Consider the following 19,791-nt stretch of genomic DNA (forward strand, 5'->3'; position numbering starts at 1 on the left):
AAAAAAAAAACATATATAAGTCGCACTGGACTATAAGTCGCATTTTTTGGGGGAAATTTATTTTACAAAATCCAAGACCAAGAACAGACATTTTATCTTTAAGGGCAAGTTATAATAATGACAACAACAATACAATAGAGAACAACAGGCTGAGTATCAGTACATCACGCTAACGTAACACATTTATATTTATTCAGCTACATGAAGCATAGACAGAACTGAATACGTGTCTGGTATGTTAATGTAAGATATTCACAGTTAATCAGGTAACTAAAGCATAACAAACAAGCTAACAAGTTTACTCTCGATCTCACTCTACATCAGCAAATCCATTGAATTCTTCATCTTCGGTGTCACTTTTGAACAACTCTGCCAACTCCAGAGGTAGATGAAGCTCCACTTCCTCTTCTGTGTGGTTATCATCAGACTCAGGGGCATTTTTGTTCAGTCTTTCTCAGATGTCTTTTAAATGACCGTAATTTTGAAATTTAAAATTTTCAATGGTACAGGAGTAGTCGATACTGGTACACAAGCCTAGAGTGCCCTTGCACAGTTGTCAGTGTGACAATAGCAAAGATGTGAAATTATATATTTTAATAAAGTTCACATATAAGTCGTATCTGAGTTTAAGTCACACCTCCAGCCAAACTATGAAAAAAGTGCGAGTTATAGTCAGGAAAATACAGTACTTAGTTTACATCTTTAATGAGTCAAATAAGTTATTAATTCAACCTTTTACGGCTTAAATCTTATCATGCTGCCAAGAAATACATTTTTAAAAAATCCCAGTAGAGCAAAGAAAATGTACACATGATCGACAACGACTTCCAAAAAATATTGTTCCAGCTTTCATATATTGAACCAAAAGTCGATATAGTGGTTATCATGGTAGGACTAATCATGACAGACTTACCTCCCTCAGTAGTTTTTTTTTTGTTTGTGCAAACTGATGATAACATAATATCTATCTTGATCTATCTAAACTAGGTATCCAGTCTTGTAATGTGTATAAAACCCTGTAGTTTATACATTTATACATTTACAAACATATTCTGAAATGCATGGGTTTCCGGTATTGGTTTAGCAGCTCACATTTCAGTCTTCTTTTGAATGTTAATGCTCCCGGATTTGTTTTAAATGTGCACTAGTCTGAACAGAATCCAATTAACAAAATCACTGTTTGATTTTTTTTTTTTTTTTTTTTCAAAATAGCTCAGCCGGGGCCTTCTTTTCATAGCCGGAGCAAAAATTAAAGGATTACAAAATATTAGAGAATATATTGTGAGAGCTGGAGAGTAAAAAGAAAGTAGTAAAATGGGAAAGAGTGTGGCGGAAAGGCATTTGCAAACAATCAGGGCCGGTAACTGATCACATAATGCAGAGGCAGGCAATGTGTCCTGCATATGTGCTGTAACCAAATCCATAGGCCATCCTGCAAAACTGGACTTGAAAATGTGGTATTTAGTTCAAACCTTTTTGTCCAGATTTAGGCTCATACTGGTCTTTGTGATTATTTCTGACATGAAGTAGCAAAATGTGAAGCGTTTGTCTGGCAGCAGTGATGAAGTGTGTGCCCTGAGGCGAATGGGTCAGCATCCAAAAATAAAAACATGACTGACGCTCTCTGCTCACTGCTGCACTTGAATACAGCACATCATATTTTTAGTTTTAAAGTGATAGTATAATGGATGTAGTGATGTACTGAATCATAGATTGGGTTATGGAACCTAAGACAAGATACAGAGCATCAGAGAGAGCCCAGAATGAAATAAAAGTAAAAATCATGAAGTCATACCATATTTTAAGATCCTGTTGCAAACTCTTAACAGTTCTGGCTTTGTACAGTCATTCTAATCTATGCTATAATCCTAAAACAAATACTTTCCCAAGTGCACAGAAGCAATAGTAAAAGGAATATCAAGATCAAAAGACAAGTGGCAGAATACTGAAACAAAATTCAACAGAAACCATTTCAAACTAAAAACAAGATCTACAATAGACTTATTACAGTACTAAAGATTCATAGTTGATTGTGATAGGAAGGGAAAGGCTAGATACAGATTTTGCTACCACAGTGATGAAAATAAAATAAATCCTCTGATGAAGATCAAAACAAGAAATTACTATCAGGCTATTTTTTGTAAAACTCCAATTGACAGTGAGGCAGACACTATCCAGCTATTCATTTTCTTCGGCTTATCTGGGGCCGAGTCAGCAGTCTAAGCAGGGACTCCACAGAGACTTTCCTCACCCCAGACACTTCCTCCAGTTCCTCCTGTGGGATCCCAAGGCATTCCCAGGCCAGCTGAAAGACACCTCTCCAGGAAGTGTCCAGGAGGCATCCGTAACAGATGCCCAAGCCATCTCAGCTGGCTCCGCTCGAAGTGGAGGAGCAGCAGCTTTACTCTGAGCTCCTCCTGTGTGGCTGAGCTCCTCACCCTGTCTATGTCCTTTCAGTCATTATCCAAACATGACCATAGATTGACCGGTAAATTGAGAGGTTTGCCTTTCGACTCAGCTCCTTCTTTAACAGTCTGGTGCAAGTGACCACATCACTGCAGACACTGTAATGATCTGTCTGTCAATCTCACCGAGGACAGTATATAAGTGAATTTCACCAGCACAACTTGAGTAAATCCTTTTTCATAAGAAGGAGATGACAGACAGGGGCCGCTTAATAATGCAGGTGGTAAAGCAGAAGACTTAAACGTAATCAGTGCAAGTGACCTCCATACACCACTGTACACTGTGTCTGGCTCTATTGATCCCTGCAGTCATTTCTGTGCCTAATGTAACAGCCTCTTAGTACATTAATATACAGAGTGTTGAAAGTGTTGTTTGGATCAATATTTACTGGAACGGAAAAGCAGCAAATGGACTTTAAAACCATAAAATGTGAGCAACACGGGGGATTAAACCATGTCCTTAGAAGAAGTAGTCTGTGGATTCACTGTCAGCGCCAGACCTAAGTGAATCCTTAAATGTAAAGTTTGTAGAGGAAATAATTGAAATGTCATTGTAACAGTAAAATAAGTGGCAAAACTCTTTCAGGACAATGTTCACAGCAGTGGACAATATAAAGTGAGTCTATCGTGTTTCAATATGCAGATTTTACTGGTAATGTGACAAAGAGTTCATTGAAGAAACGTCAAGACTAAATGATTAAACATTAGTGTAACAGTCATTATCATGTCTTGTTTTTAGATAAGGCTAATTTGTATAGAACAACAACTGATTGTTCTTGATTAATTTATTTGTCTAAAATAATTCAATAATTCAGCCATTTTAAATTGTTATTAAGTCTATATAGATTCTGAGACATAATATAAGAGTTTTATGTTACCAACAAAGAGCTACAGTCAAAACTCACACAGAAAATACAAAAATATGCAGGTCCCTTGACAGAAATCTTGACACGGGCCCCCCTCTAACATAAAGTAACAGGAGGAGAACCAAATCAGACCCCTTTGTTCCCACCCTTCTGTCGAATCCACAGCAAATACAGTCTCTGACAAAAGTCTTGTCGCTTATCCATTTTGTACAAACAAAAGTTTATAACCTGACTTTACATTAATTGATTGGTCTTAGAAATGTCTCATATGAAGCTAAAACCCTCCCAAATTATGCTCAATATACTAAAATAAATTTGCTTCACTGAAGAAAGATTGATCATTTAATGAACACAGAAAGGTCAGATTTTGGCAAGACAAAGGTTTTGTCACCTACAGAAAATTGAACAAATAATTTACTTCATATACAAAAATATGTTGCATAACGTCAGTGAATTAAGTAGTGGTGCTGTGAGATCCATATTTAATATCTTGTATGACTTCCATGAGCTTGAAGGACTGCATCCATGCGGTTCGACAATGATTCATACAATTTGTTGATGAAGTCATCAGGAATAGCAAAGAAAGCAGTCCTACATGCCTCCCAGAGTTCATCAAGATTCTTTGGTTTTGCTTCCTCTTTCATTCTACCCCAGACAGGCTCAATGATGTTCATGTCTCGTGACTGGGCTGGCCAGTCCTCTTTGCCTTGAGGAACTTTGATGTAGAGATAGAAGTATGCGATGGAGCACCATCCTGCTGCAAAATTTTACCCCTTTTATGGTTGGGAATGTAAGAGGTAGCTAATACTTCTTGATATTTTAGGCTATTGATATTGCCTTCCACCCTGCAAATGTCTCGCACACCCCCATACTGGATGTAACCCCAGACCATGATTTTTCCGCCACCAAACTTAACTGTTTTCTGGGTGAATCTTGGATCCATGCGGGCTCCAGTAGGTCTCCTGCAATATTTGCGGTGGCTGTGATGTAATTCAACTGAGGATTCATCTGAGAAATCCACCTTCTGCCACTTTTCCAGTGTCCATCCTTGTAGCAGGCTGTGGGCCTTGGCAAATGCCACACATTTTTTTTTATTGCCTTTTGTTTAGTGCTGGTTTCTGTGCACTGATTCGACCATGGAGGCCATTTCGAGACAGAATTCTACAAACTGTTCCTCCTGGTGGAGCTTTGCTGCAGTGGAAAAGGGGCTGGCCTTGGATTTTCGAATCAACAAACGGTCCTCCCGAGCAGTTGTCTTGCAGGGTCTGCTGGACCTGCTGGACTGGAGATGTCAAAAACATCTCCAGTCTTTTCAGATCTATTTCTTATTCTTTGTACTTGACGCTGAGACACATTGAAGGTGTCAGCCACCTCAGCAGTGGATTTGGTCTTCAGCCTCTTGATAATTAACGCTTTGGTCTCAGGGTGGATCTTAGGCATGTTGTCAGAGGTCAAGTTGCAGTTGATGTGAAGGTCTGGTGTGCTGGGGTTCTTTTTACACACACCCATTAATTGATTGATCAGTAACTGATCACAGGTGAGGCTGCAATCTAGGATTGGGTGCATCATATGACAAGGCGACAAAACTTTTGCCTGGCCAAAATCTGACCTTTCTGTGTTCATTAAATGATCAATCTTTTTTCAGTGAAGCAAATTTATTTTAGTATATTGAGCATAATTTGGGAGGGTTTTAGCTTTCATATGAGACATTTCTAAAACCAATTGATTAATTTAAAGTCAGGTTATAAGCTTTTGTTTCTACAAAATGGATAAGCGACAAGACTTTTGTCAGGGACTGTATGTACAAAAATTTGTAATTTGGATTTGGCTTTATGGTAACAAAAATCTTGTTTGCATGTCTTTCCTTATGCAATGAATAATTAAATTCCATCAGCTTTAATCTCCCCACTTATCCAGACTTTAGAATGGCACAAAGAGCACTGCAGATAGATTATTCTACATGCTCTCAAAATGCTAGTGCTTTTTCTTCATGAACAGCTCTGTATTACAACATAACTTTAGCCAGACTAGAATCAATTGTATTTCCACAGCAACAGCCTTTTAACAGTCTCCCAGTGGTTTTCACAGCTATAGAAGCCTGAGGCGAACTTCTCCAGTGCTTTGAACCAGATTAACTCCAATGAACTAATGCTGATCCTAAACACTCACAGTAGCCTAGTGAGGGGGGAACTCTGGGTGACCCCTGCGGTAAAAATGTCATAGGCACCCGCTGTAACCTCTCCCCCTTTCCCCCTCCTCAGTGCACCCGCTGACCTCACAGTCTGCCCAGGGCCCCTGCTCTCACACTCGGGGACAGGAACAGTTGACGAAGCACAAGTGACAAGGACAGAGGAGCTGAGAAAATAAGTGTGACACCATTAGGGGCTTAAAATTGTCAAAACAGGCCATCTTATGAGTGCTGTGTTTTTTGGTTTATAATAAATGAAAGGTTAATAAAAAAAATTTAAAAAAAGAAAAACAAGTAGGTGAGGTATCATATTCATATTACAATTTTTCAAGGAATGCAATCACAATTCAGGTTTTATCAGTTAACTAATAATGTTGCCCACATCCAATTATTTGATATTTTGGACTGTAAGAAGAGTTAAAAGTTTATAGAGTATAAAATCATTTTTGTTGTGTGATGTAATACATACGAATAACTAACTAAAAACTACACAATTACCAGGGGGAAACTGACTTGTATATAAATAATGGTATTGCAATTGCAGCACATGGTCAACTTTACAAGAATCTATAATGCAGTACATCTAAGACACTAACGTTTTCAATGGTACAGAGGATTTACAAAATGCAATTATTGCAATAATAAATGAACACATATTATATATAAGCATTTCCCCTTCCTACTCTAATACATAAACAGCTTCAAAGGGGGATTAAAGTGTTTTGTTTTGTTTTGTTTTTTTCATACATCTGAAGCGTGCCACACTCTACACCACTCTTTACCAGATTTAGGACCCGATTTGCTTCTCACTGACTCCGGGGAGACTTTGTGTCTTTTTATGTGATTCATGTGCGTGGTGTCAGTGCAAGTCTGAGCAGCTCGGTCGTACTGTAACCACAAAACATCGCCACTACACCAGCCAATAAAAGAGCGTCAGGGGCAGACGGAGTGATGGATGCAGAGGCGCAGGATACAAACTCAAGATATAATGAAAAATATTTAGGTGATTTTATTGTATTTCTCATATCTGAGTTGTAAAGTTAAACTGTGTGTCCTCCTCAAAAAATGACACCCAGTCCCCAAAACAGAGTTCTTGAAAAGGAAAAAGGCCAGAGCAGATCTTCATGTGTGTCTGTTTACATAAATCCACGCTGCCAGGTCTGGGTGAAGCTGCTTCAGATTAGCGATAGTAACCACTACTTCCTGTGTAGTTTATCGCCAACCTTCAGCGCATTAAAAAGAATTTACCCAAACTACTGCACCAAATTTCATATAATAACACAGTTTTGACTTACATCTAAGGTAGAAGTGCGTTTGAACACTTTAGAATCTCGCAGCAAGTCGTTTTACAGCTTGAACATTTAAAATCTCATACGATTCTCCTCATATCTGTGGTCTGCACTTCTTATGGTACATTTCAAAATCATTTAAGACTGAAAAATCCTTAAGTATGTGGTGGTCTTAAAATGTAAGTGTATTTGAGTTAATGCCTTAGCCAGAATAGATTTTTTTAAGTTCATCTATAGTTTCAACATGTGGTAAACGTTCTTGAAGTCCTTGTTAAAAGAACAGTATCATTGCTTTAATATGCTCTGGACTCTGAGGAGGCCTAACTGGAGCCATGTGAGAGAGTAATCTGCTGCCTTTGTGTGGTCCTGTGCTACAGCTGAGCCTGTATTGTTGCCGTTACTTGAGAAGGAGAGGTGTTTGTGTGAGCACATTAAACCGTGAGGGTCAAGTGCACTGCTGTAGGTGGAGGTATTTTTTACTAAGACGGTGCTGTGAAGTTTGAGATGTTCAGGTTTTCAAATTCTCACATATTACTCAGTCACAAGAAGATAACTAAAATTACTATCTCACATGGGTATTCATGGGTTTTCTGCTTGTTAAAAGGTGACATTTTGAGGACCTTTGACTATGTAAAATGTTCTTAATTACTATGGCAACAGTGATTATTTCTTAACACTCTGAAGCCTGTAAATATAGTCCAGATCTTGGCTTCAGTGCAAACAATTTCATGAATTGATGCTCCATCCTATTATCTTACTACTTAAAGTTGGTATTAAAAGTAAAACTTATATTTAAGAGTTTAGCCAATTCACAATGCAAATTTGCTGTATTATTGGCCCGTGATGGACTGCACCACCAAAGCACCGTTAGATCCAGATTTAATTTCTATAAAAGCATTATTGTGCATTACCAATAGATTTTTTTTTTCTCAGTTTATAAAAAGACAACACGAATGCAATTATTTTAAGATCACTGTGAAAAAGCTTATTCATCTCTAGAGAATGTGTGGGCTGGTCCCGGGAACCTCTCCAAGTGAAGTAAGTAACCTCTTCGTCCTGCCTGTACATGATGTTGCTCTACGGTACAGTGTGTGATTTTGTGGGACAGATGGCTTGCGTGTCCTGTGGTTTATGACACCTCTTGTATCCTGCTCAGCCCTGTCTCTTTCTATGACCACATACACACACATTCTTTCACGCGCACACACGGAGGAGAGGAGCTTGGAGCACCGTACATCAGTGTCACTGCAGTAATTACAGGCCTATCACGTCGCTATAATCAGGGGCCGCTCTGACGTGATAACAGCCAGCTCCCATTGTCCCCTGTGTACACTGGAGTTTGTATGCAACGCTGCTGCCAAAGCTGAAGCGTGACTGCCGCAACAATGTATGAATTAAGACGGGCTGATCAAACACGGATTTAATGCTCGCTTGTGTATTTTATGGGTATAAGGAATTGTGCTCATTATAGCTTACAATACACAGCTTGTATCAATAATAGGAACGGATATTGCGGTAAATGATCTCAAAATAAGCAATGGTTGCATCCACATAGCAATCATATTTAAACTAATGTAATACAATATTGTTCATTTAGATCTTCCATCCAATAGAAATAGGCTAAATACAATTTGCTTCCAGGCTTTAGCTCTAAGACGCAGCTAATGCTATTCACACTACAAACTAACTACTTGTGGGTTTCTGTTTCCTGTTATAGACCCCATTTTGGGAATATATACACTATCAATCAAAAGTTTGAACGCATCCTCTCATTCAATGTTTTTTTTTCCCCCTTTTTTTACTACTTTCTATCTTTTATATACATACAGAAGACATCAGATATATGAAATAAGATATATGGAACTATGCAGTAACAAAAAATGTTAAATAGCTCGACTAAAGAATTTTTGACAAAGCAAAAGGTGGCTACTATGAGGATTTGGATATAAAATATTAAAACTAATATTTACTAGAGTAACATTTTTTTCTTTGCCACATAATTCCAAAAATCACTCTGTATTTTGGATTTACTTCAGTACCTGATAGTTAGCCATATTATACAGTGCAATATCTGGTTTGAATATATATGTTGGTCTAACTTTTCGTGAACATTGCAGAGGTCAAATAAAAAACAGCAGGGTTCTGTGTGTCAAATGGAAAACAGCAGCCATTTAAAGTCCGCTTTGGTGAGTCACAGCACACAACTCTGCTTCTAAATTATAAAGCAGAGCGTTCTAAGACGAGACACTGCAGGTGAAGAGGAAAAACGCTTAAATCTAGAGATGTCAGTTTGAAACTTCTTCTAAATGTAAGACAAAATGTATTACAAGTTTTTCATCATGTAATGTTTTCATATAAAATAAGGGATGGTCTAAAAACGGTCAATATGGACCATTTTTGTGACATTCAAAATAGAAACATGAAAAGAGCCATGTTTAAATATCTTGCTGTTGCTGTTGTTGACATATTAGATGCAAAAAAATATACAGACAGGATTTTGGATATCTTATTTAGTATTTGAGTCAACCAGATCCGACTGAAAATGTTTGGAATTAGAAAAAAAAAAATCCTTCTTCATGTTTTGTCAAAATTTGTCAAAAAAGTATCAGAATGGTGTATGTACGTGTTACTTAATGGCATGATCCTGTTGTCCCTATAGAGGGAAACTGCATTATGAGAAAAGGGCTGTTGAAATTAGTCTCCTCTTATTAAAACATTTGCACGATGGTTTTAGTTAGATGGTTCTGTCTGTTAGTTCAAAAAGTAATGCTATACCTTTCACTACAGGTGGAAATCAGCACTAAGGCTACAACCCAGTACAATGCACCTCTCCTGTTACGGCTAATGTATAGTGTGCACTCTCCCCATCTCATTAAATAAACAAAACTGAACTAAGCACTACATGTGGCTGGTTAGCTACTTCTGTAGTCAGATATGCCCTGGGGTACTCTGATAAAAGTGTGGCTACCAATATGTGGCATCACCCCTTCGACAGCACCAATCGCGTAGGCACCACATACATAATACAAAAGACAGATGGTTGAGGTACCTTGCCCAAAGACACAAGTACAGCAGGCTTTCCTCTAAGCTAGAATTAAACTGCCAACTTTGCTGCGAATGCTCTAACCATCTGAACAATGTTTTTTGTGCGTAATTCATTGTGATCACACATTTATAAAACCTGGATTAAAAGCCTGAGACAGATGTGTTTAGTTCCTTAAGAGAACGTGACTTGGAGCTTTGAGGTGTGGCTGCAAACAAAGCCCTTTTCACCATAATGAGAGCAGACGAGGTAAGCGTCAAATGTGTTGCACTCTGATAGTCACACGTCTGTTAAAATCAGATTAAGAAATTCACACTCATTATCATTATCAGCTGCTGTCGAGTAATACAACTCAATAGTCTCCAAGTGAACAAGAGGGGAAAGTAAGGATTTTGTTTATAACAGAGCTCTGAAATAGAAAATAAAGATGCAGACAGATTTGATTGGAGAAATGGAGAACAAAGAAAAATAATTTCAAGTCCTGTGTCCAATTTTTCCCTATGGATTAGAGCAGGGGTCACCAACCCTGTGCCCACGGGCGCCATGTCGCCCCCAAGCCCCACATGAGTCGCCCGCAGACGGTTCTAAAAATAGCACAACTCACTAATGAGCTGCATAAAATTTAATTTTATTCTGTTGCTATTTTTTTTTATCACCCTTGCGTTTATATAGATTTAAAAATGACAATATCTTAAACATATGTTCATTATATGTGAAGTTTAGATAAGTTAAGGTGAACTTTGACCTGCTCACTTCAAAGGTCAGTATTGCACATGACAAAACCAGTGCTCTGCTCGCGAGTGCTGTGAGGATGCGCTGAATGCAGTTTCTTACTCCATGGTAGAAAATAAAGAGATCACTTTCACAACGATTTAAGACTGTCAAAGAGACCTGCATGTATCTCATCTGCGGAGCAACTGTGGTGACGGCAAAGCGGCACCACACTACGTCTCACAAAGCTCCACACTAACTACCCACGGGGACGTGCACTCCCCACGGGGACGCACACTATGGGCAGAACAAGCCCAGAGCTAAACGCAGCTTTGAGTAAACAACAGGCTTTTTTCATGACACCGGTGAAAAAGTCACACAACGCAACCGAGATTTATTTAAAAATATGTAAGCTTATTTTTCTTTAACATTACATAATTGATAACTTTATGAAACATGGTGCAATGTATATTATTTATGTTTTGTTAAAAAGGTTTGTCAATGGATAGTGAAAATGGGACACTTTTCCTATGAGATGTAGTGATATAAGTGTCATCTGGAAATTTAATAATTACTAAGATTAGTAAAGTTAAAGTGCTGAATACTGATATCTGTTTCCATCCTTGCTCATCGTTGATAATTATTTTGAGAAATCATTAATGTGATCAGTGTCTTGCAACGTGATCAGTGTGTTCACATAGATGATTATCATTTATCATTATTAACAATGTATAACTAAAGACAAACTGAGAAAATTTGTTATTTCAGAAGAGCGTCTCAAACTGGTAGCCCTTCGTATGACTCAGTGCCCATAAAGTAGCTCTCAGGTTAAAAAAGGTTGGTGACCCCTGGATTAGAGTAGTCCCAGAGTAAACAGATATATTGCATAAGCAACGCTTGAGGTCAAACTGAGTCCAAAATGTCTGTGCATCTAATTGGGAAGCATTTATTGTGCAATAATCAGAAAGTGTGCATTAGCAGTCTAGATTTTGTTAGTTTTACTGTCACGGCAAAACTTCACACTGGTCTTTTTAAGAGGTGTGCATAGTGCTTATAAACTCATTGTGGTGAATAATTAGTGAGGAACAAATTTGGACCACAGCAAACTGCTTTAAATTAATTTTTTTCACAATGTTAAGACAGTAAAAATCAGTTCACTACAAGAATTTCATGGCATATTTTGTATTTCCAGAGATAGACTTGCTATTGCTTTATACATTTTCAGTGCCTTCACAATGATATCATAACCTGAAATACTTTTATATCCAAATTTGCTTATGAATTTGAAGTGAAATGGAAGATAAGCCATGGACTCACTTTTACCTACACAACTAATGCCATTTTGAAAATCTGTAGCCAGTTTACTGAAACGTTATTATTGCAAAACTGATTTTCAAACTCTTGGCCGTACAATAAGCCTTATCCACTCCAGCAGCTCTTGTATCCATTTCACTGTATAAATGGCATAAATCTTTTGATAAGGAAGCCTTCTATAGTCATGACCTAAGGGGTAGGCTTATCTTTGTCTCATATTTTATTGGATAATATGAGCTGGTTTCATTATATCCTTACATAGTAAATCAATTCAACTTAACACAAGTATTTCATGCAGAGAAAAGTGACCAGGGCACTTTCTCTGCATGAAATACTTTTTCTTTTTTTTTTTTTTTTTGAGCAATAGAGCTTATTGGCCATTAACTGAAGAGAAAAACTTTTATAACATAAAAAAATAACATACTAGAGCTATACACAGACGAAGAAGATTTTTATGACTAGTATTCCCATAGCAATTAGATTTGTGATTTCATTTGAGTATTCAGATCAAACTGCACATTTTAAACACTTTCAGGAGCTGTAACAATTGAAAGAAGATTGAAATACAATCTGATGAACTTCCTTGCATTTCAGAACATTTACATAGAAGGTCTAAATTTTTTTATACACAGATTGTAATTCCTTATAATGAATAAAGACAGAAATTCTACTTAAATAATTGAAGCTTTGGCAATTTAATTCAAATAGCAATTGGCTCTGTGTACAGCACCACACTAACTAGCTCACTGTGGCTCAACAGTCACTTTTATTAAAATCAGAAAACATAAAATAAGCAACCAATTAAAATTTTAATTAATTAAAATAAAGAATACCCAATTATTTTTATATGTAGAATACTTCAGTTTGTGGTGTTGTTTTAATACTAATTATGCCTCAAAATTAGCATTAGCATTAGCATTAATACACAAACATCTCTCTTTCTAAACACAGAAGTGCCCTTCAGTAAAGTATTAACATGTTGTCACATCCACCTGCAGCTCCCTGTCCATTTCCTTATCTTTAAATATGTATTAATTTTAGCATAACTCTGCAAAAACCTCAAAGGTATAAAGTTTGAAAGGAAGTTGTGATACTAACAGTGAGGTTGCCAAGCAACTGTATAAAGAAGTGGACTAAAGGAGTGTGACATCAGCCATAGCGTCCGGCTCCAGTCAAATGAAGCTCATCAAGGCTAGAGCAGTTATAGGGGTGAATTTGGAACAGACTTCCATATTTGGAATTCTGACCGCGAGTATCATAGCAATCAAAGAGCAAAGCCAGAGCAAGGCTGTTGAAGATAACGCCCCTTCCCGCCCACACCACTGGTTTACCAGAGAGTCGGCACTTAGCAACGCTGTCAATCAAACCTGTTGCTAACACTAACGGGAGCGGCCTCAGGGAAAGAAAGTGCTTGGTTTGTCTGTTATTAATGTTCCTATCTTGATTTACGAACACAATAGCAAAATAAAAATACCCGGATCATGCAGAGTGGGTTAATACCAAGACCAAAATGATGAGCCTGACTGCAGCAGTTACGGAGATAGCGATGAGATACAGGCCAGAGTCAAGGGAGCTAAAAGCGCACCCATGCTAACTTCCTATTTGTAATGCAGCAGCTAGCAGGTTAGTTATGTCCATTTATATATACAGCCTATGGCACAGAGCCTATTTTTATTTGACTGAGATAATATTGTACAGCCCATATGGCTAATACGGGAAAATAAAAAGAATAGTGGTGAAGCTGACTATTTGTTTGATTTATTGTTTGTATAGCATACAGCTATAAAATTGCATAAATGTTCAATAAAAAACATAACTACATATTATTAATTTGGTTGAGATCCAGTGGTTATCTCTTAAAGGCAAATCCAATAATGAACAACTTGACAAATGATTGCAAGATTCAAACCAGTTATGGCACGAAACGATTTTTGCGCAACACCATCAAGACAGCGTGCTTAGGAGCCTTGAACTGTGAAGAGCAGCTCATAATAAAAGACTACTGAAAGAGCTGCACACTGACAGACCCTTAGCTAACCAGAAGGCCGTGTGCTTGTTCAGGTATAGGGCTGATGAAACCGCCACATCAGTCAATCTGTCAACGGTAGACGCCCTCGGCTAAGTTCAAGTGCTGGGTGGAAGGGAGGAGACGAGAGAGAAAGGGAGGGAGAGCAAACACAAATGACTGCAAGGGAAAGGTTTAAAGGTGGAGAAATGGATAAATAAAAGATTCAGACGCAAAAAATGGTGTCACGAGAAAAATTACTGGCCAATAATGAGCGCTGTTAAATCATTGAAACAGGCAACAAAAGTGTGTTTGTAAAAGTGATTGTACGTGAATGTGGTGGAATGTATTACTGTCCTAATTTGGAAAGGGCTAGTTCTGGTTTTAGTCCCAATTCTGTCTAAACATAAGACAGAATTAAAAGTGCACTATGTAAATTTGTAGGTAGAGGGTACAACACTTGCTTGTCTCCATGGAGATGTCACTGCTTTGCTTGGAATGTCTCCTATAATTGCATTGAACTTATTTCTTTTTAATACAAGATCACATGATTGTATAAGCCTAAAAACTGTCCGCACCATTACTAAAATGGCAAAAAAGCTTTGAGCCATTTTACTTCTCAAAAAAACTGAATATATTCCAAGGACAAAATTGGCAAAATTGGATACTTTGGTACCACAAATGCAATTTAATAATCTGGAGACAACCATGTATACTCACACCTGCGCCTGTTTTTAATGTTTTAAATGGACTTATGTACCTGTTTGTTTTGTTTATATTTTTCTGTATTTGAACAGGGCGCTCATGGAAAGGAGTCTCAGTGCCCTCATTTGGCTCTGTATAATTAATAAAAATAAAAATAAATGAAAATCTCCATGGATACAAGTAGGTGATATCATCAAGCCAACTTGTAAGTCAGATCTGTGGAGAAGCAATTCTGCAATTTTGCGATGTATTTTTCTTTTCCACTAAACATACTTCTAAGTGAATTAATGCAAGAACACCCTCTCCATGTGGGGACAAGCTGGCAGACCCTGCTGTAAAAAAGTCATACGGTGTAACATTTATCTTACTTGTTGATTTAGTCAGGAAACAGACTGATGAATCCTTATTTAACTCCAATTTAGACTCATAAATGTGCATTGAATATAATACAGTGAAATTGAACTTGAACAGGCAGAAGAGCACACTTAATCATAGAAAGCCATCATATTGATTTTAAGTGAGAGTCTTTGAGTACAAACTGGCTATATCCCCTAATGTGAGAATAAAAACCATGAGCTTGATTGGTTCTCTAATGCTGGACCTCTGCCAAATGAAGCAGAGAGATAAAATGCCACTCTGACTTTCCCTTCTGCAAAGTCTTACGGTAATGAGGCAGCATGAAACCTGCTCCCCAGCTCCATTAAGACTTTGTAAAGGCTGTTTTAATTAAATACAGTTAACATTTTGCCTATGCACTTCCCTGGTTTAACCTGAATTAGACACAAAGTGGAAAAGATACAAGTTCGTTCAGCTGTTACTTTCTGGGAGTGCCACAGCAAACCATCAGCCTCCAAGAATGTAGTTATTTGCAAGTTGGTTTGGCATAGGTTTTACACCAGGTGCCCTCCCTTTTGCAATAAGGCAGCACAGATTTATCAGTTTGATTATGACTCATCTGTGTTTTAAATAAGCATCAACTTGTTTAATGATAAGTAGCAGTTTCTTGGACTATTCAGAAACCTTTCCTCAGGCAATTTTCTGAGTTGAGTTTCTATCACAAGACAAGACAGCACGGTAATACCATAAAAAAAAAAGAAAAACATTTTGATTGATATGAAAAAAATATATAGATGTAGTCTGAACTAGGGGGGAAAGAGCCTTTGCCACCAACACATGGAACAGTTTACAGAAGATAAAATGAAAACAATGAAATGATATGTTTAATCTTTATCTGGTTAGTCTGTTAAAGAGCTTTGATGAACAGTATACATAGAAAATGGTAGATGTCACCACACATCACAACATTGTGAAGAATGATATATTGCTACAGATATATAGTGCGATAAACAATAATATTGAACCTACTTTATGTCACTGACACAATAACAATAATGCAGGATAACCACAGTAAACACTTTTTAAATAGACAGTATCATTCAAAAGGTCTAAGCTGCAACAAATACATAGCAGAATTAAGTAATAATTATAGCCACAACCAAGTCACCTATTCAACCTTGTTGTATTACAACAAAAATTCACCAAATCTCCCCGTTACGGCAAACAAAATGTACACATGATAAATATTGAGCCCCAAAATATATTTTTCCTGCTTTCATGTATTAGACGATAAGCTGATATAGTGACAGGCCAAACCATTATATATACACACCTAAGACTGACTTGTTACTTCCTACAAATATATTGTGTACAAAGTTTGAGACCTTGTCAAATGCAATATTACAGTCTCATGCATAAAGTATTTTGACAAGCTGTCTAAAACGTGTGATAACCGATTTAGTTTCAGACTGTGAGGTTAAAATAAACTTTTCAGCACTTTGCTTCTGGAGGAATTAGCTCTTGGATCATCTTTGTCAGTCTGTCTCTCCTTCATTTACCCTCGGCTGGGCGATAAGCGTGTCTGATCCTGCTGATGTATCGCCGTCTTCAGTCAAACTCTGCCTCTACACTGGCCTTTCAATCAGGCCCCTGCTCTGTGCCCTCTGCAGTAGATCAAGCCTCCTGGCACACACAGCCAGGTGGTAGGATGCACTAAAGCTTTACCTCATCAAACATTGATCATCCTTGTCACAGACTGCTATAACCTCTTTTACAAAGCCTCAAAATGGTCACTTCTTTCAAATGATAAGGTTAAAGTTGTTAATGTACTGATCCTGAAAAATAACCCAAAAGAGCAAAGAAATGGTTGGCACTAAGGAGCAGGATCAACATTGTAGAAGCCAAGAGTCCAGGCTGAATGCAAATGTGTGGAGAGAACTTGGGGAATTTTAACAACACTGATCCCTTTGGAAATGGCAAAAGATGAACAAATATAAAAATAAACATTGATATTGAGGTAGAAAATAAATTACCAACAAAGATAATTAAGCCAGCAGACTGTGCCAAAAAACGACTTATACCTGATGTTCTCTTGGTTTGTGGTTTTCACTTTCAACTAATACAATTTTATTTTAGCAGTATAAATATGGAACAAAATTGCCAATACATTTGTAAAACATTTGGAATTTTAAGTATTGTGATATTATTTACATTGAAACTTTATAATTTTTGCCATAATTGTGAAATTTTAGCTTAGTCTACAGTCTATTATTGTATAAATAACACTTAATGTTTCAAATGTAGTTTAAACATTACAGCTTTCTTCTTAAGGGTGATATCTTTATATTTTGAATTGCTGGCCATTTCTTTTAGTAACAACTAAACAACATATCTCCGGTACAGTGTAATAACTATTGACTTTTTCCAAATAAAACTAAAGTACACACAGTCTTTCTCTCCACATGAGCTGCTCTGTGACCTTCAGTACACCTGACTCTCTGTAACCACTGGACACTGGAGCATTTGACTCATTATCTCAGTAATTGCCTCGTCATGCTCGTTCAGAACACAGCCAGGGAATATGCAATTTCCTGATTTTATATTCAGTGTGTCGTTTGCCCTTTAGCACCTTCAGCTCGAGCACTGAGAAATGCACTTGTTTGTGTTGTATGGTCATTAACAACTGTGACCACCTGTGTGGTCAGTTTGCTCTGGTAATAGCCTGTGCAGCGTGGATGAGCTTCAAAACTGGACTACATCAATACCATTCTGCACTGCTGCAAGTCATGGCTTATTAAAGTTTAATATGGTGCTTTTTACACACAGTATATGACAGACGAGTATAGATAAAAGGAGGGGGTCATATATGTTGTCAACGTTCCATTCTCAAGCAAGAATAAATGCAACATAATAGATGAAGACATTTAGCCTTTTAAAAAAGTAAAAAAAAAAAAAAAAAAACTAAAAATGCAAATAAATTCACAAGCACTTGACACAAGATGGTTGATTTCAAGTAATGAAATGAAGGGAGTACCTGGATCACTAAACAAGTACAAATATGTTTAAGCCTGTGTCCTTGTCAGCTTTATAACTATCCTGATGTGAAGAACCAAGGGTGTTTCTGCTTGGCGAGCACTGACAATTCTTGGCAAAGTGGAGATGTGTGTCTGAGTCTGCATACAACAACACCGCTCTGTGTATAAACAGTACAGGGTCAACTGGCTAAGAGTGTGTAACTCAGACTGCCTAATATGTCTGTATTTTCTGCATGTGCATGCACAAAAACGAATTGTGTACAAATGTGCATGTTGTCGTTTGCAGAATTTGCATGTAGGGTGCATCTGTACTCAAGTGCGTGTCTCTGATGACAGCAGGCTGATTAAGTCGTTGAATAGTAATGAGCTATGGCTGTCTGTCTGGCAGCTGCTCTGACAACCTCTTTTCACCAGTGGTCCTCCCACACACACAAGTGGACAGGCACAAAATGCAACTGCAGAAGAGTCCAGGCAGAGAATACAACATAGCCTATTTCACTCACGTTCAGGAGTCATAAAGTTGTGCTTAAGCAAAACAAGTTCAGCCATCGCTTAAAATCAAGATGGTGAACCAAAGCATCCAGTTTACTTGCTAGCAGTTTCAAATTATTATTTATATATATTTTTTTTCAAATATTAAGACAATTTTAAACAATTTAATTACAAAAGAAATAGTATTGGACTGTAGCCTAAATTAGATTTTAAATATTGGTTAAAAACTACTATGCCTTGCAATTATTCCCAAGATACAAATTCTAATAACATGCAACAATTTTGTTCTACTATGAACCTTGTTGGCTCTAAATTAAAAATAGCTACAACCACACATACAGACAGCATTAAGACATCTCTCCAAAGCTGTTTTGCAATACCGTGGACTACCTCTACTGACTGTGTTATAACAAATAGAATTTACAACACAAATTGCCTGAAGCACGCTGTTAAATGCAAAATGGTATTATGAGGATAGCCCCCTATCCCCAGGGACCCCGATGCCAGAGAGCCGAGGGCATTGTAGCTTCTGTACATCCGTAGCCTTACCTTGTTGATGTCCCTTTCCTGACATCACACATCATGCACTTAAAAGCCTCTGCCGTGTTCTTGTACGTGCACACGCTGCAGTCCCACAACCCCTCGTCGGAGGATTTCGGTTGACGCTTCGGCCTTTAAAACAAGAAATAAAAAGGCAAAAGGAAACTCATTAAAAGACAAGGAGCGACTGGAGAACGTAGGAGAAGAAAGGGGAGTGAGGGGAAACCGAAAGAGTTCGGTTTGTAACCAGGAAGGTTATCGATAGCACACATCTGGGCTCGCCTGATAGGATTTAGAAATCATCTGCAGACGCGCTGATCCGACACTGTAATTGGCGCTGAGGTTTTCACACGCGCGCACACATTCACAGAGAGAGCGAGGGAGAGAGACCGTGGAGGAGAAACCCCATTTTTCCGCCGATGTCCGCTCCCCCACCGCGGAGATCTAGGACACTCCGCCTTTGTGTTTACCTTGTAGGACTCCTCTTGTCTCCCATGCCAGACCACAGTGTATCTGGAAGCGCTATGACGAGTACAGGATATGTTATTTCTATTATTTTAAGTAAAGAAGCGATGCGCTTCTGCCGCTCGGCTTCCAGCTGTCGTGGAAACTCCGCTTGGGAAATGGTCCCGTGACTCGCCTCGGCCAATCAGCGAGCGCGTCACTTCCCGAGCCTGACATTCCTCCTGATGAATCCATCCATGCACCGCCTTCATGCGCCCTCTTGGAGCTCTTCAGCTTACACCTTACACTAAATATCCAATTGTTGGTTATTATTAACTATACATATTTTATAGGTTCT

At 38.0% G+C, this 19,791-nt stretch overlaps 1 protein-coding gene across 1 annotated transcript in view; it reads right to left on the minus strand.

Moving 5' to 3' along the window:
* The window catches only part of yaf2 (YY1 associated factor 2), a 30,963-nt gene extending 11,339 nt beyond the window's left edge, over nucleotides 1-19,624 (minus strand). Inside the window, exons 1-2 of the mRNA XM_033989836.2 lie at nucleotides 19,460-19,624; nucleotides 18,999-19,121 (exon numbers count right to left, since the gene is read on the minus strand). Coding sequence (XP_033845727.1) covers nucleotides 18,999-19,121; nucleotides 19,460-19,485 — 149 coding nt within the window. The 5' untranslated portion in view covers nucleotides 19,486-19,624. The remainder of the gene's footprint in view (nucleotides 1-18,998; nucleotides 19,122-19,459) is intronic.
* Between the last annotated feature and the right edge of the window lie 167 nt (nucleotides 19,625-19,791).

The sequence above is a fragment of the Periophthalmus magnuspinnatus genome, chromosome 23, assembly GCF_009829125.3.
Source record: "Periophthalmus magnuspinnatus isolate fPerMag1 chromosome 23, fPerMag1.2.pri, whole genome shotgun sequence".
NCBI classification, from domain to species: Eukaryota; Metazoa; Chordata; class Actinopteri; order Gobiiformes; family Gobiidae; genus Periophthalmus; species Periophthalmus magnuspinnatus.